Source organism: Colias croceus, chromosome 5 (assembly GCF_905220415.1).
Source record: "Colias croceus chromosome 5, ilColCroc2.1".
Taxonomy (NCBI): domain Eukaryota; kingdom Metazoa; phylum Arthropoda; class Insecta; order Lepidoptera; family Pieridae; genus Colias; species Colias croceus.
Genome location: NC_059541.1, coordinates 8830982 through 8846975, shown reverse-complemented (window position 1 = coordinate 8846975; position 15994 = coordinate 8830982). Strand labels below are relative to the sequence as shown.

At 33.7% G+C, this 15994-nt stretch overlaps 2 protein-coding genes across 5 annotated transcripts; one reads left to right on the top strand and one right to left on the bottom strand.

The window, feature by feature from the left end:
• Window positions 1–22: 22 nt before the first annotated feature.
• LOC123692172 (ubiquitin-protein ligase E3A) lies at window positions 23–10801 on the bottom strand. Of its 4 annotated transcripts, none has more exons than XM_045636870.1 (16): window positions 10595–10801; window positions 10141–10357; window positions 9933–10063; window positions 9633–9799; window positions 9218–9397; window positions 7551–7672; window positions 7235–7451; window positions 6543–6712; window positions 6206–6374; window positions 5653–5787; window positions 4167–4369; window positions 3457–3638; window positions 2890–3058; window positions 1441–1608; window positions 763–918; window positions 23–479 (listed from the first exon to the last, which is right to left on the bottom strand). In XM_045636870.1, exons 1-16 carry the CDS (start codon window positions 10627–10629, stop codon window positions 141–143), a joined length of 2760 nt encoding a protein of 919 aa, XP_045492826.1. In that variant the 5' UTR covers window positions 10630–10801; the 3' UTR covers window positions 23–140. The 4 variants fall into 4 exon arrangements, with proteins under 4 accessions (XP_045492826.1, XP_045492827.1, XP_045492828.1 ...); XM_045636871.1 differs by having other exon boundaries at window positions 7551–7663; XM_045636872.1 differs by having other exon boundaries at window positions 9263–9397.
• A 505-nt stretch (window positions 10802–11306) lies between these two features.
• On the top strand, window positions 11307–15994 carry LOC123692175 (retinal rod rhodopsin-sensitive cGMP 3',5'-cyclic phosphodiesterase subunit delta). The gene is made up of 5 exons (XM_045636878.1): window positions 11307–11393; window positions 11906–11937; window positions 12360–12511; window positions 12849–12985; window positions 13708–15994. Exons 1-5 carry the CDS (start codon window positions 11323–11325, stop codon window positions 13787–13789), a joined length of 474 nt encoding a protein of 157 aa, XP_045492834.1. The 5' UTR covers window positions 11307–11322; the 3' UTR covers window positions 13790–15994.

Sequence of the window (15994 nt, the reverse complement as noted above, 5' to 3'; positions counted from 1 at the left end):
ATATTTTTGCTACAACTGCGTATTAAAATTTAATAAACATTTTTATTCCATAATTTGTTTCAATAAAACGCCATTTATAAATAAACAAACATTAATTAATCATTACAAACGTTGCGTTGGGCTATAATAGTGTGTGGGTGTTAAAGCATTCCGAAGCCTTTGGAGTAGCTAATTGCTTTCATCAGTCTGTCTTGTAGTTTGTCTTTGTTCTCGTATTCCGGGAGGAGGAGTACGTTGAAGCAGGTGTGTGCTGTGGGCAGTCTGTCGCAGTCTGGCCCGTTTCTGGCTATAACCAGTTTGAGATGGCTGAGCCCTCCCACGGGAACTCTGTCGGAGCCTGTGGTGAACTGGAGGAGCTTTCTCTTGTCCTCTAGCGATAAACTGTGGACGATGCTCCAAAAGTCTTTGATAATTTGCGACTCGGGCGTGTAACCGCCATCGTATTCCGTCGATTTCTCCAGTTCGTTGAAGTCGAAATTCTGTAATGTTACAATCAAATGAGAATACACCGCAAAATATGAAGAGTTTGTATGTTTGACTGCGCTTATCTCAAAAAGCTGAACCTTATTGAAGAGAAACTTTTTTAGGCGGGTTGAGAGTAAAATTTCAAGGTCACATCCTGGCAATACCGTCACGTCATGGAGTAAGGCGACGATTTTGGTATCTTTAAATATTGCAATTTCACTTCTAACCACTCACGCTCTTTTTTTTAGGTTATGCTAAAAAAAGGATAAATACAACGTAATATTTAAGTATACATACCTTACTGCCACACACGAGCGTCTCCACCTCTTCAGGCCTGAAGAGCGTCGAGAGCTGGCTCTCGTCGGTCACCATGATGAAGCCGCGCCTGAACGCCTTGAACTGGCTTTCCACTGACTTGTTTAAGAGGAAATCCGCGTACAGATCTACGAATTCCTGGAAAATTATTTAGTTGAATGATTATTCTATAATTTCACCTATAAAAAATAAAAAGGTTAGATTTTTAGAATGATTGTAATATGGATAAGCTCAAGCTACTTTACAAAAAATGACTACTTTTGCTAACAAATTAACTGATAATGATATATATAATTTATATATAATTGTATAATTTACTAGATTTCCGCCCGCGGCTTCGCCCGCGTTTGCAAAGGAAAACCCGCATAGTTCCCGTTCCCGTGGGATTTCCGGGATAAAAACTATTCTATGTGTTAATCCAAGTTACCCTCTATATGTGTGCTAAATTTCATTGTAATCGGTTCACTAGTTTTTACGTGAAAGAGTAACAAACATCCATACATCCATACAAACTTTCGCATTTATAATATTAGTAGGATTTATCGAGTTTATAAACAAACTCGAAAGTATACGAGATAATGGTTACAGATAAAAGGCCAGCTACAACAAACAACATTACATGAATTTCTCAAGTTAAAGATTTATCCAGATCATATTTACCTGTTTATTATCCTGCGTTACAAATATACTATCTCCATCCTCTTTGAGATCATGAAATATATTATTACCAAACACATCTCTATAACATATCCTAAATGTTTGATAATACGCTTCTTCTAAATCATCACCCGTGTATTCTAACATATCTTTGAGTCCATTATAAAGCGTCTGAAAAAATAAAAAATATTTTAAATGCTGTAGAAAGATGTTCACTTGATTTTTAACTTTATTAAATTAAATTTTGAGTGGTATTGACTATTGGTGAAATATTCGCAAAATGTGTTTACGATACAGAGTCTTGTCTGCTTATTAACTATACCCGGCGCGGCCTAAGATGATCCCTGTGACAGTTCGTCTTAGTGATTGCTCGTATGATGGATCGTGTCGATACTTTACTATTTTATAGGCAAAGGCATGGTTTGCATACAGCGATCGCCCGTCCGATTAGGGCCCTTCTGGCCTCCTCCACTCAAGCGACAGCTCAAGCCGAGGTTCGTGGTCCCCGTCAAGGGGGGACGCCCTTGTGCATGTCGCTACCAGGGTGAACCTTCAGTTCACCCCCGCGTCCGCGTTAAAATGTAAAAGCCCTTCTGGCTAACATTGAGAAACACCACAAAAAAAAAAAAAAAAAAAAAAAAAAAAAAAAAAAAAAAAAAAAGCATACAGCCACGTCGGTAAACATGTTTTTACAAATATTATAAAATGAATTTTTAACGTCTATTATGTAAACGAAACGGTAAGTAAAACGAAAGTTTTCCAAAACATAAAAATGCACCTTATCATTTTCTCGTAATTTTTAACCCGTTTAACACAGTGTTTATTATTTTATCATGAAAATGGAATCCCCCATTTAATTTTTCTAAAAAAGTTATATTATCATAGGTAAGTAAATTAACGCGAACGGTAATTATTAATTAATTATGCTGCGACCTTCTGTTCCATTCAATAGTGAATGAACTATAGCTTAAGCATGGAAAAAATGTGAACTCGTTTCCATTATCGAAATTTGTTTATCGATACTTCCGCACTAGTCGATAAATGCCAACGATGTAAGTTTTGAAGGACGTAAACGTAAAGTCAGATTGATATAATTTCTCGTAAATGTTAAGAATTGTTATAATTCCAACGGAATATCATTGTAATGGCATAAAGCTACGTAAAAATTAATAAATGCCATTTTTAGACACCTCCAATACGTTTCTAATTTAATGGTGACGCCATTACAAGTTTGTCTCTTGAGAATAACTGTCAGTGTCATAGGGATCATCTTACGCCGCGCCGGGTATAGGTAGGTAGTTTTATGTATAAAATCAAAATCAATAGATTTTTTTTTTTTAATAAACTACATTAGACCTTTTATGGTACTACATCTAAAAAAACATCTATCAAAGTAATAAATACGTCTAGCGTCTATACGTATAGATATGTCTAGCTTAAACTATTTCTTACAGGATTCCAATCAGCTAAATCTTCAAACGAGCCTTTCTTGCCCATCAACTTTCTGTACACGACCATTGGGAAATTAACGGCTAATATTATATTATTGTATATTGCAAGGCCAAGCACAATCCCTATTAGAGTGAACTGCGCTTCTGTTTCGAACGACGTGGGGTTAAACCTGTAAACGAAATAAATTATAATCACATTTATAATGTACCTATTGTTAAATACCTCCTATACGATAATTACGTGAAACAACAACAGTTTTTTATACCACTAGAAAATCATCCCAAAGCAGATTGGAAGTTGCACCTCAATAAATAAAGTGGAATGTAGGTGTTTGTGTGTAAACATTAGGTTTATATGTTTGTATGTATTGTATGTTTACAAAGACGCTGATTACCAAATTGGTAATTTATTCAATGCTTAGACCATTTCCTGTGATAAATTTCAAAAAATTTAACAGTGGCCCTAGTAGAAATAATGATATTTATGTATGTTTTGATTTCCAAATGACAATTGAAATGAAATACAAATAAATATGTTTCAGTTAAATTGTAACAAAACATCACTCACCAAACAGTATGGGACTCAGATTGCTGTGTGAACATGCCGTAATCCGGGTTGAATATCTCCTCAACAATGAGCTGAAAGAACTCCTTGCTAACCCCCCCTTCATCCACACCTTGTTCCCCCTCGAATTCCACCATCAGTTGCTTTTTCAGATCTAGAGCTCGTTCCATTGCTATCATTTCCAACTGTAACATTATTATTGCGTTTACAAACTAAGTATTGAGAAACCTATTTGAAAAGAGACGTAACGGAATGTTTGATAAAATTGACTTGGAACATTACTGCTACGAAATAAAGGTATTAATTTCAATGTATGTTTAACACGAAACCACTCTGACAGTTATTATTAACCTTTTATAGTCCTTTCAAATCATCATAGCTGAAAAGGACTATAATAGTTTATTGTGAGTAGATTGTTTACCCGACTGCGAAAGATATTCATAATCAGTCCAAGAAAAAATCAGATTTGTGATAAAAAAAACTACAGAAATTAGCATTCGGGTTTTTGTTTTAATAATTATTCTTGATTATATTATTAAGTGCAACACAACAATAAAATAAGAAAATAAACACATAACTCACAAACAATTTACACTGAGCATGTATGCCAATTTGTTGGCGAATTGTGCGGTCGTGCCATAAATTTTACAAAACTTTGTAACCACAATTCTGACAAATAAGTTTTTATTTCATTTCATTTAAATAACACGTACCTCAACAAGCGCGTCATCGATGATCCGATCGCGCCGCACCTTGAGCCGCAGGAAGGGCATGGGCGGCGCCGCGCCCACCACCGCGTGCAGCAGCGACACGCGCCGCTCCGAGTACATGCGGATGCGGTTCTCGTAGTACAGCCCGAGGGACTTCGTGGCCGCGGTGAGGACGAACGGGTACCGGAGGAACGAGAATTTGCGCCCTATTGCAATCAAGATAAAGATCATTTTCACTTGACAGTTTTGTTGATGGTATAGTAATTTTAGCAGTAGTTAGCGACACTCGCCGCATAGAGTACATTTTCGAACGAGAATTTGCGCCCTATTACGAGGAAAATAAGGATCATTTTCAATTAACACTTTTTTCTGGTATATATGGAACTATAGTGGGCAGTTTGAGTTCTAGAGATTATCTCAAATAATGAATTTGAAATAAAAATTTCATCTCTAAGTAGCTTTCTACCCGTACTTTCAACTATAAAAAACGTTGAAACCCTTTTTCACCACCTTATTGGCCGATTAAGAAGAGCTGGAACGTAAACACATTTACACATTGCACATGTGTAGTGTCTATGAAGACGCGCGCGGCGTGACGTCATACTGCATACGCATCATGAAAAGTCTGCCAGTCTCTCGCGCGCGCAGACTAACTTATGAGAGTGAAGGGGACAATTATTGTTTTTATTTTGCAATTGTTTATAAATACAGGGTTATGTAATTTAAACAAAGACGTTAGCTATACTACTAACTATATTCGACGAGATAACTACTTCGCGGCACGCGGATTAGAATATTTTTTTACTTTACCTAGGTTAAATTATGTAATAATTTTAATATGTTGTGTAAACAAAATGTAAACGCGCGCCGTTATTTAAAATTTTCATACATAGCTGAACAATACAGCTTTTATTTTAATGTAACCTTATCTCTTACGTGCTAGGGTTTCGCTTGTATTGTATTGGGAGTGAGCGCAAGTGTTATTTGTATTATTTATATCGTTATTTTGAATATGACATTAAATTTAATTATTAATATGTAATTTGATAATTGAATGATTACCAATACTATTTTACAATTGATTATGAGAATAAATAATTAAGTTCATCGATTGAGTTACTTTGAAATTGTAATTTTACATATAAATTATGAGAGCTATCATATTATCTACAACGCACCATTTTGAATCGAGCGAAAATGTTACAATAACGTAACTGTCTTGTACATCGAAAGAAAAAGACCCAATAAATCATATACTAAAGTTTCATTTTGATTGTATGTGTGCCTGTTTCAGACTATTAATGCAAAAACACAAAATTTAGGGAGCTTCCCCTTAAACTAGAATCATATTTATTTTTGAACATACTGTATAGTAAAATTGCATAAGTGTGAGTACTGTGAAGATGCCAGCTTTCCTTAATCGGCCAGTATAGGTTTAATATATAATACATAAAAAAATATATTACAACATAGAAAAGATTAGACTTACCAAATGATATTTCCGTTTTGTAGTTAGCAAAATCTATATCCATCTGTATAGAATCACTAAGTGGTTCATTGTAGAACTCTTCAAATGGCAAATATGGCTTCCTAGCATCCAACACATTTACATCTAATTCAAGAGCTGGAAGATAAAACTTCAAATTAGCGATTGTGTGCAAGTATAACTCTATTTTTATAACCATGTATAAATTAGTAAAAACAATAACTATGGTATATTTTCCATAAATAAAAGATATCAATTATACTTATTGGAGCATGTTTACATTAAGAAATTAAAGTCTTTATACATATATATTAAACACTTGCTCTATATTCATTACTAGCTGTTCCCTGCGGTTTCACCCGCATTGCTCCGCTCCTGTTGGTCTTAGCATGATGATATCTAGCCTATAGCCTTGCTTGACAAATGGGCTATCTAACACTGAAAGAATTTTTCAAATTGGACCGGTAGTTCCTGAGATTAGCGCGTTCAAACAAACAAACAAACTCTTCAGCTTTATTATATTAGTATAGATTTTGTTTATATGTGTTAAAGTTACCTAAAGGATCCTCTGGTTGAGCTTGCTTCGAGTTTTTCATAGACGATAATGGATACAAATGATCTAAAGCATCGCCCAGTGGGTCTAATTGATTGGCAATCACTATGGGCTCCTCTCTCAATGTATTCGGTTCCATCACGCCAGCTAACATATTTGCATAGTATACTATCTGAAAATTAGTTCATTAAACATATATGGTAAAATACACATTGGATCTTGTATGATTTGTACATATTATATCATCAATAATTTCTAGTTCTTTTTTTTCACATTTTTAAAAATTGATCATATTATTAACTAAAAAAAAACTTCACAAGAAACAATAAACAATAAATACCTTCATTAACTTAGTAGCCATAATCAAACAATCATCGTCTTGCACTTCGAATGTCCGCGTATAGTTCGTTGATATGATCCTGAACGTGATGAGCTGTTGTAATGTTTCTAGAACACGCCTTAAACTCTCCTTGCATTCCGTGGCCCACACTCGGGCTAGTTTCGCTTGTCCTGTAAATGTTAGAAATTACTTTTATTTTATAATAGAAGAAAAATTAAATTTCGATAATAATATAACCTACTTACATTATTGGAAATTTAACATTTATTTTAACTTTTCGATCACTACTAGCAACTATACTCACAATAAGCATCAATCAAAAAAATTTGCACTGTAGATTAGACTTCAATACATCCAAATAAGGATTAATTTATTTCTAACTAGTGTTCCGCCCCGACTTCGCCCATGGTACATATTTCGCAATAAAAGGTGGCCTATGTCCTTTCTCGGGTATCAAAATATCTCCATACCAAATTTCATGCAATTTGGTTCAGTAGTTTAGACGTGATTGAGTAACAGACAGACAGACAGAGTTACTTTCGCATTTATAATATTAAATAATAAAGTATAGATTTTTATGTATATTTCGCGGGGCATTACAATTGATTGCTTGATCTTAAAGTAATACACATAAGCTTGAATTTACTTTAACATGTGTCTACTTCCTACTTTTCTTTTCAAAATATTCTTACCTTTTATTGTCAAGCATTCCGCAGCATGGCACAACGCAGGCAACGCTGACTCCAAATAATTGCTACAACTAAGATCTGGCACCTCGAAGGCTATTACAAAACAGTTAATCACATCATCCATGCTAATATTCTTTGTTATTCTCATGTCCAGTCGCAAAGTTTCTGCTAGAGTCGTGAGCGCTATCACTAATGCTGAACTGTAGTATTCTGATGGCACCTGAAGGTAAGGAGATGTGTAAATAATAATTTAAATGCATTAAAAAAAAAAAACAATTGTTTTTTTTTTATTTGTAAAATGTAATTTTTCGAATCTTACTTTAGAAAGGTACGCAAAAGCGCGCCTACATGACGCCACGTCGAGCCCCGGGCCCGTCACACAGTCCACATCTTTGTCTGGATCCCTCGAGCACATTGCTTTTGATTCCTTATCTGTGAAAACTGATATGTATTACATCATTGATTGTGTGCATGAGCAAAGGTTTTTTTCACCTCTACTTTCAATAAAAAGTAAAGATTTGATGAATATTTTTTCCCTTACCAAATAGTTTGAAGACAGAATGAAAAAATCATTTTGCATAACAGCTGTGTGGGCAGTACCCATCAATAGAAAATGTAAATGTAACCTTCAGAACATTTTGTTTGGTAAAAAAAACTTCATGGGCATGAACTATCATAATAGGCCTTTTATTTTGTGATAAGTATAGATATATACATATATATGTACATATTATAAACAGAGGCGGCTCGCCCTAAGGAGCGCTGGTGCAGTGAACTCCCATAAATAATTATAATAAAATCATACTCCTTAATTTCATTATTAATATTAATTATTACTATTTAAAATCAATCGTAATCGTAAAAAACTACTGGCAATACCAATGAATATATCCATCATTCCATCATTCCATACACCTGTAGTTATAATACTATAATATAACGCGCGTAGCGGAGCGCTGACGATTGCGCTCCAATGAAAAAATATTTAGTACATTTTCTAATACGAAATCCAATAGGAGTGAAAGAGATAGTTTTGTCAGAGTCCTGCGCGTAAAACAGAAGATTTTCTATGAAAAAATAGCAAAATTCGGAGCGCCGCTCCCGCAAACGTTGCCGGTTCGTTTTTACCGCGCGCCACAAGACAGCGATTGCGCGCGAGGTTGCCACTCAAACTATATAAACAAACACTCTAGTCAACTTGCACGCGCGCGAATGTATATTCGGGAATTTTCTTATTAAAATCATAAGATACGTGTTGACTGTTGAAATAGCCTGTAGTTATCAGTATTACTTGTGAGTGTTAAAATGGACAATTATAATGTGGCGTTCATTAAAAAGTGTGTTAAAACGTTACAAATTCGGCTTGAATTGAAAGCTAAGGGACCGCCACGGCCTGGACTTGACCTTACGCAAAAATGTACGACAAAAACGAAAACATATACGCGTGTGTTTAAATCCGAATAATATGTGAAAACACCGTGGTTGTGTGGTTGTGATGAACATGAAAGCAACAAAATATTTTGTTTTCCGTGTCTTTTATTTGAAGCGGGCGCGGCCGGCGGAGGTGAGAGTGCTTGGACTGAAACGGGCGTTGACGACTTAGCTCATCTTTCAATCAAGATGAAAAAACATTCACAATCTCGGTAGGTACCATTTGTTGAATGAACTGCAATTGGCGTCTATCGAACGACAAGACATTCGTAAAGCATTAGATTCCGCGTACCTACCGAAAGTCAATACGCGAGTTCAATGACCGTGTCGATGAAAACAGACATATTTTACGAAGGATAATAGATTGTGTCAAGTTATAGATATTATTGCACACCAAAAAGAAAGACGTACCTATGCATTTCCTTTAGAAGTAATTTTTTAATTAAACCATGTAGGTATTTTCAGTGTTTTATTTCAAGTGAACACCCATAAAATTTTGTCACGAGCCGCCTCTGATTATAAAGACCTCAACAAAGAAAAAAAAACAAAAAATACCTGTCGTATCTTTTTCATTGCTATTAAAATCATTGGTGACTTTACTTGGAAAGCTCCTTGCTAATATAGTGGGTTGTGTAAAAGCAATCCCCAGTGCCCTCCGCAGGGGCTGTGGAGTTTTATTCTGTAGGCATTCATCACATAATTGATATATTTTCTCTTCAGTTAAAGGTGCACCATCTGGAATAATTCACGGGGGATTATGATTAATACAAATCTCAGAAGAAATATTTATTTTATGGAACTTAGTATGGACTGGTTTCTACGTTTTGCACAATGTGTTATTCAGAATTTCCAAACTTTTTCCTTACAAAAACAGACATCGGAATATTGCCCAAATAATTAACCTTGCCCTAAATTACATGGGACCAAAGTGCTACTATGTGATTGTTATTAAAACCAAAACAATACTCACTGCTATGACTAAGATCTGTATTATCAACATTCCGTGGTATATTTTGACTAGTTTCTGGCTTCACATCTTCCATACACTGTACAGGGGACATACTTGAGGATGGTTTTTCTAAATTATTCTCATTTCGCATTGTCCTTTCTTTTGCAGATGATGTTGCGCATGCATTGCTAAATAACAATATAAATTATTATAATTGGTAAAAGCTTAATTTCATGAGTAAATAAATATATTTAAAATTAAATATTAAACTTAATAAATGTGTATTTCACCGGAATCTAATAGGAAAATAAAAGAATGTACCTAGTGCTTGATTCACAATGACTGGCCTCAGTTCTGGGCACTTTGTTAGGCAGACTGTCACAAAGCCGAGCTTCTTTAGAGAATAATTTGATTGCCTCTGCTGCAGCTTCATTAGGGGTTAAATTTCTGGCCTAAATTAAAAGGACAGCAAGTAAATATTAAAATGAAAAAATTAATAAAAAAAAACAATAACAAAAACATTGCATACTTCTCCACTTGAAGCACAATACTTATTGTCGCAATTTGGATTTCCACAACCATCCACTAACTGATAAAAATATCTTTCTATTAACTGTTTCGCGGCAGCTCGCTTCATAATGTCTTGGCTATTGCTTGAATCTGTGTCCGCGCATAAACTAGCCGGGGATTCTCCTTTCGAAGTCTCTGGGGTTATATTTTTATTTGACGATGATGCTTCGCTCCCCCTAAAATAAATGAATAAAGTCCTGTCAGAGTGAACGGATGAAGTAAACAAAACAAAGAACAAAAAATCGCAAGTAATAAGTACATAACCTACAATGAAATCAAAATAACGCACAAAATAATAAACAAAGCAAAAGAAAATCACACGTTCTTATCATCCTAGTTAAAATATACAGGTATTCATAAAAATATAAATAAATAACACATCAAATAATAGAAAAAATACTAATGAAATTTACCTTGAAGCTTCGTCAGTTTCGCTTTTTGAGTTCATAGAAATTAATGATAAACAAACTTAGGAACATCTAATCGCCATACATCTAGAAAGTTAAATAAAAAGTAGAATATAGTGTGAATTTAATCCTATGGGATCTCAAAAACAAATTAGACGGTACTAAACAGAAAAATACGACTGAACTTATTTTACAATCTGTCATCCATTTTGAACTTTGCAGACAGGCTCTTGGTGAATGGTGATCAGTTTTGACAGTTTGTAATCAAATTAATTTTGTGATAATGTGCTTTTATTTTCGCACTTAAAGGTATTTATGTATTTATAAAATTACAAAAAATTATCAATAACATATAAATTATATTTCAACAGGTACAATAATTATTATTAAATTATACATTTCAATTATTTTGCGATGATAACATTAGAATTATTATCTGGCCATTTAAAAAGTAAATTGTCAAATTGGAAATAATTCAAGTTTGTCATTTTGTCATTAATTGTCAACGTGTTGTCAACTGTCAAGCTCATTATTGTCAAAGTGACGCGCTCTTCTTTAGCATTTTATAAATGTATTTTTTTCATCATAATTAGAGTTTTTTTTAAATTAATGTAGTTAATGAGGTGTTTAATAATAAATATATAGTGAACTGTACAAATTTATGATTCTTTAATAACTTTTTTATTGAATCACATTTCGAAGTTCGTGGGTTCAATATTTTATCAGTGTACACAATGACGGAGGTTTTACCCGCAGAGGAAAGCAAACAAGACCGTGTTGTCACCATTCTCAATGGCTTTCAAATGTATCCTTTTGAAATCGATTAATTTATACATTTTTCTAAAAGTTTCTACAGTTATTTGAAGCAGGTACATAAAGTCAAAAACTGTTACATTAGAGCATATGGAAACAATTACAAGCCTGTTTTTAATTTTATTGATTGTAAAGATGTTCCATAACAAAAGGGAAAATTAAGAATAAAGCAAATTTATACAACTTCAAGCTGATGTTGAAGATGTTGTAGAGTAGAGAGGAGTAATTTCAGATTTAGGTTCCACAGGACGATAGCTATTAACCACAAAAAAATTAAACCTCTCAACTCAATATCTCATAAAATATGTACAGTTTTACCCAAAAATGTGTTAATTGTCTGTCTTTTGACCTTTATAAGGTATTATTTTTTATATTGTTGTATACTGTATTGAACTTATCAGTTTTTATCAAGGATTGAAAAGTATTCAATTCTTCATACATGTTTTGTACTGTATAGTTATAAATTATTGAGATGCCTGATTTGCCTTAATATTTTATAATCAGAAATTGGATGAATCTCCGGGATGCAGACACAGGTAATACATATTATATTCAAGTACTTTTTTAAATTGAACTTATTTCAATATAATCTTCATTTCTAAATTAAGTTAAGCCAGGGAGATTTTAAGATGTACATTTTAGACCAAGGATTACATTTTTTTTTTTTTTTTTTTTAATAAAATTGGAACACTTAACTGATGTATTGTGTTGATTTAATTCTTCACCAACTAAAAATTCTTACAGAAATATTTTTTTTTGTTTCTCAAAAATAAAATCAGAAACATGACTGAATGAAATTAAATGAAATTCTGTTATCACAGCTAATTTTATCATTTGAAAAATTTCTAAGAATAGAAAAAATCTATCACAGGGCTCTATTTGAATATGCCACTGTAACGGTTGCGGTTTGTATCCAACACCAGGAAGGATACAACTAAAAATTATTTTCTCATTTCAGGTAAAATCCTCTGGCAGCACAATGAAGACATGTCCTGTCCTGACATGGAACACGAGGCGCGCGTCCCCAAACGCATATTGAAGTGTCGAGTTGTGTCTCGAGAGATGAACTTCAGCTCTATAGAGAGTATGGAGAGGTTTCGGCTTGAACAGGTTAAAAATTTATTTGTGTATAAAAAAATCTATTTTTCTATAAGCTGAACGAATGCTCATTATTATTAATTATGGGAGATTTAATTGAACACAAAAGTTTGTTTTCCTTTCGAACCAGTTCCTGAGATTAGGTTTAACATATGAACAATAAAAAAAAATTATCAAATGAGAGCAGAATGTGTGCTAAAAAAGTCCCTGCTTATTATTTACATAAATATGTAAAATACAAAACCATATAAATCTCTTATTGCAATGAAAAAAAAAAATAAACAGGACTTGGTGTGTTTACTATTACTTTCTAACGATTCTTTTAATAAAATTTATTCAATCTTTCCAGAAAGTACTCTTCAAAGGGCGTTGTTTAGAAGAATGGTTCTTTGAGTTTGGCTATGTGATACCGAATTCTACTAACACTTGGCAGTCTATAATAGAATCTGCGCCGGAGTCACAAATGATGCCAGCTAATGTTTTGAAGTAAGTTTTTTGATGCTCTTGATTATATATGACAAAATATGAGCAAGCAATTCTTATATTGTTGAATTCATATGTAGTTGATGATTCTTGTTGACAAATATTATCTGAAGTGGAAATCAGAAAGAATCCTTCCTACTTCCTACTTAATATTATAAATGCGAAAGTTTGTGAGGATGTGAGTTTGTTACTCTTTCACGCAAATACTACTGAACCGATTACAATGAAATTTAGCACACATATAGAAGGTAACTTGGATTAACACATAGGACAGGTTTTATCCCGGAAATCCGACGGGAACGGGAACTATGCGAGTTTACCTTTGAAAACGCGGGTGAAGCCGCTGGCGGAAATCTAGTATGATATAAGCTATAGATATAGTAAGCCCAGTTTGTGGCAAATGTAAATAAAATAAAGACAAATAAATCCTCACCAAGCATGGCGGAAAAAGTTACAGGCTCATAAAGTAAAAATATAAATTCAGCATTTGGGGAGATTTGGGGATCTATAAGGGCACCAGCAACTTCAAACTACTCTGTTTAAATTACTTTATCCCAATACTTATAATATTCATAGTTGGTAATAAGGTCGCCCTTTGGGTATTATATTAGTTAATTTTTTTTATGTACTTGAATTCATCCACATTAAGTTATAAATAAATATTCTCAATTTTATAAAATGCTGTTGATGGAAACTATAACTAAATTAATTAATTTTATTTTCAGTGGAAACGTCGTAATTGAAACAAAGTTCTTCGACGGAGATCTGCTAATAACAACATCAAAAGTGCGTTTATTCTACGTGTAATTCAATTTGCACTGCTCAGCATTTACTGGCATTTCATTTAAAGACGCATTTAAGTACAGTTCTTACTCTATTTTGGTCTCAGTCCTCAGAATGTTATTTTTTCACGGAAAGTATGTCATGTCGTATACATTACACTAGTATGTTAAAAAGCCTGCATTTACAAATTCTTATGAGTTATAAAGAACTTCTGCGTTCGTTCGTTTTCGCCCGATAATAGAACCGATCAGTGAAAATAATGCATTATGCAAACATTTATTTATTCAATAGCATATAAAATAAAGTATCCTCTATTTTTATTACCTACAGTCAATAAATGGTAGTTATATAAAAATTAAAAATTGCATTTTAATAAAATAATATTTTATTGTGTTATTTATTTTTGTTAAGTATATACGTACAGACTAGGATTTGTTTAAAGTTATACCTTGTACAAAGTACATGCGCAGAATGGTAATTCGAAAACCGGGCGAGATGTGAAAAATCACGTTAGAGTGAAAGAGAAGACCTTTTTTTATGCGTTCAGGCCCGTAGTGCACGCACTTTAATAGTATTTAAGCAGTGAGTGTCATTCTTACTTTGTGTATTCACGAAATTTTATTCAGGTATTGATGTATAAATAATCTAATACGCCTGCCACACACTCGCCGAGTGGCATGGGAAGTAACGAGGTAAGGAGGCAGAGACATAGAGTGGGGCAATATTACTCGTCATGCCACTCGTTATGCTCCTCGTCCTGCTCACTGCTCCCTATTTTGTTGGTTTTTGCGCGCGAGTCAAAGGACCGGCAATACGAGTGCGAGTGGCTGGCCACATAGCACATAATCGCGCGATCGCAGTCCGCATAGAGCGCTCGCGCAAGACACATGCAAAATTGGAAATTATGTGGTCGCCGAGCGTGGAATTGTAAAATGAAAAAGCGTTAATGTTTTTTATGTTTGAGAACGATGACGACGATGTATATTTATTTTTACTACATAAATAAATAATTACCTATACTAAAATTGCATAGCGCGCACGCTGCCACCCTTTCAACGTCCATTGTCTCACCAAGGCAAATGACAAATGACAAGTGACAAGCGTCGCGATTATTTGTGCGAGTAGAGTAGTGTGTGGGCAGAGAGGGCAACGTCGCGGCAAATCACGGCAGTGCGATGAGCAGTGCAAGGAGCATAGTCTGGCAGGCGCATTATATACATAGAATTTAAATTAAATAAACGTTAATGGATCTTTTTTTCCATTGTGGGAAGATTGTAGGGCTTCATAATAGGTGTAATTTTATCACATAAAACACTCAACTGTCACTTTGACAGCTCCGTAGATAACCTAAAAAATTTATATAAATAATAAATATTTAGAGTTCACCAAACAATAATGATTAGCTATCTGTTTATTTTATTACATTCTCTGTTCATTTTCCCAAATATACCTAAAACGATCCAAAAATATATTTTTTTATTAGTTTGTGCATCCGATGTTCTCGTAAAAAATGACGCTCACTATAATATTTGTAAATTTTCATTTGTCTAGTCAATATTCACCGATAAGTATTGCCTTTTATAATAAACTAGCGTAATATGTAGGTAGATGTAAAACTTGCTCACACTTACCTTTTAATAGTTATAGTAGAAGTTATTGCGTCCGAGTTAAATCTTACTAGACAATACTTTATTTTAAATGTATTGTATGTTATTATTTTTTAAATGTCTGAGGCTCTGATACGAATTATGCGCTCTAACTAAGAAAAGGAACACCATATTGTCATGTTGTGACGTCACAACTGTTACTTCTAACAAATAAATTAGCATTAAGTTTATACTTAAAATTTGAGTCAGGCGAGATAAAATAAACTGTTATATATTTACAAACAGCATTTCTAAATAAATCTGAGGACGTTCTCAATTCGACTGTATGATTTTGGGTTTCTTACCTCAGTACTTTCGACTAAAGTGAACTGATTTTGATGATTATTTTTTTTTATTTAAGTGACATTTGACACAAAACTATTGGTGACTCACCCTCCTATTCTTAGTTGGATGGCAATACATAAAGCTACAATACCACAAAATCTCCATACGAATAAGATATGCTATGTAAAAGGAATATGTTTAGTTATGTAATTTAAATCATGACATATCAATGTAATTATGTTTTTATTCAATAATAAAATGTAAAACTTATCTGATAAATTTGAATTTTCATTAATTA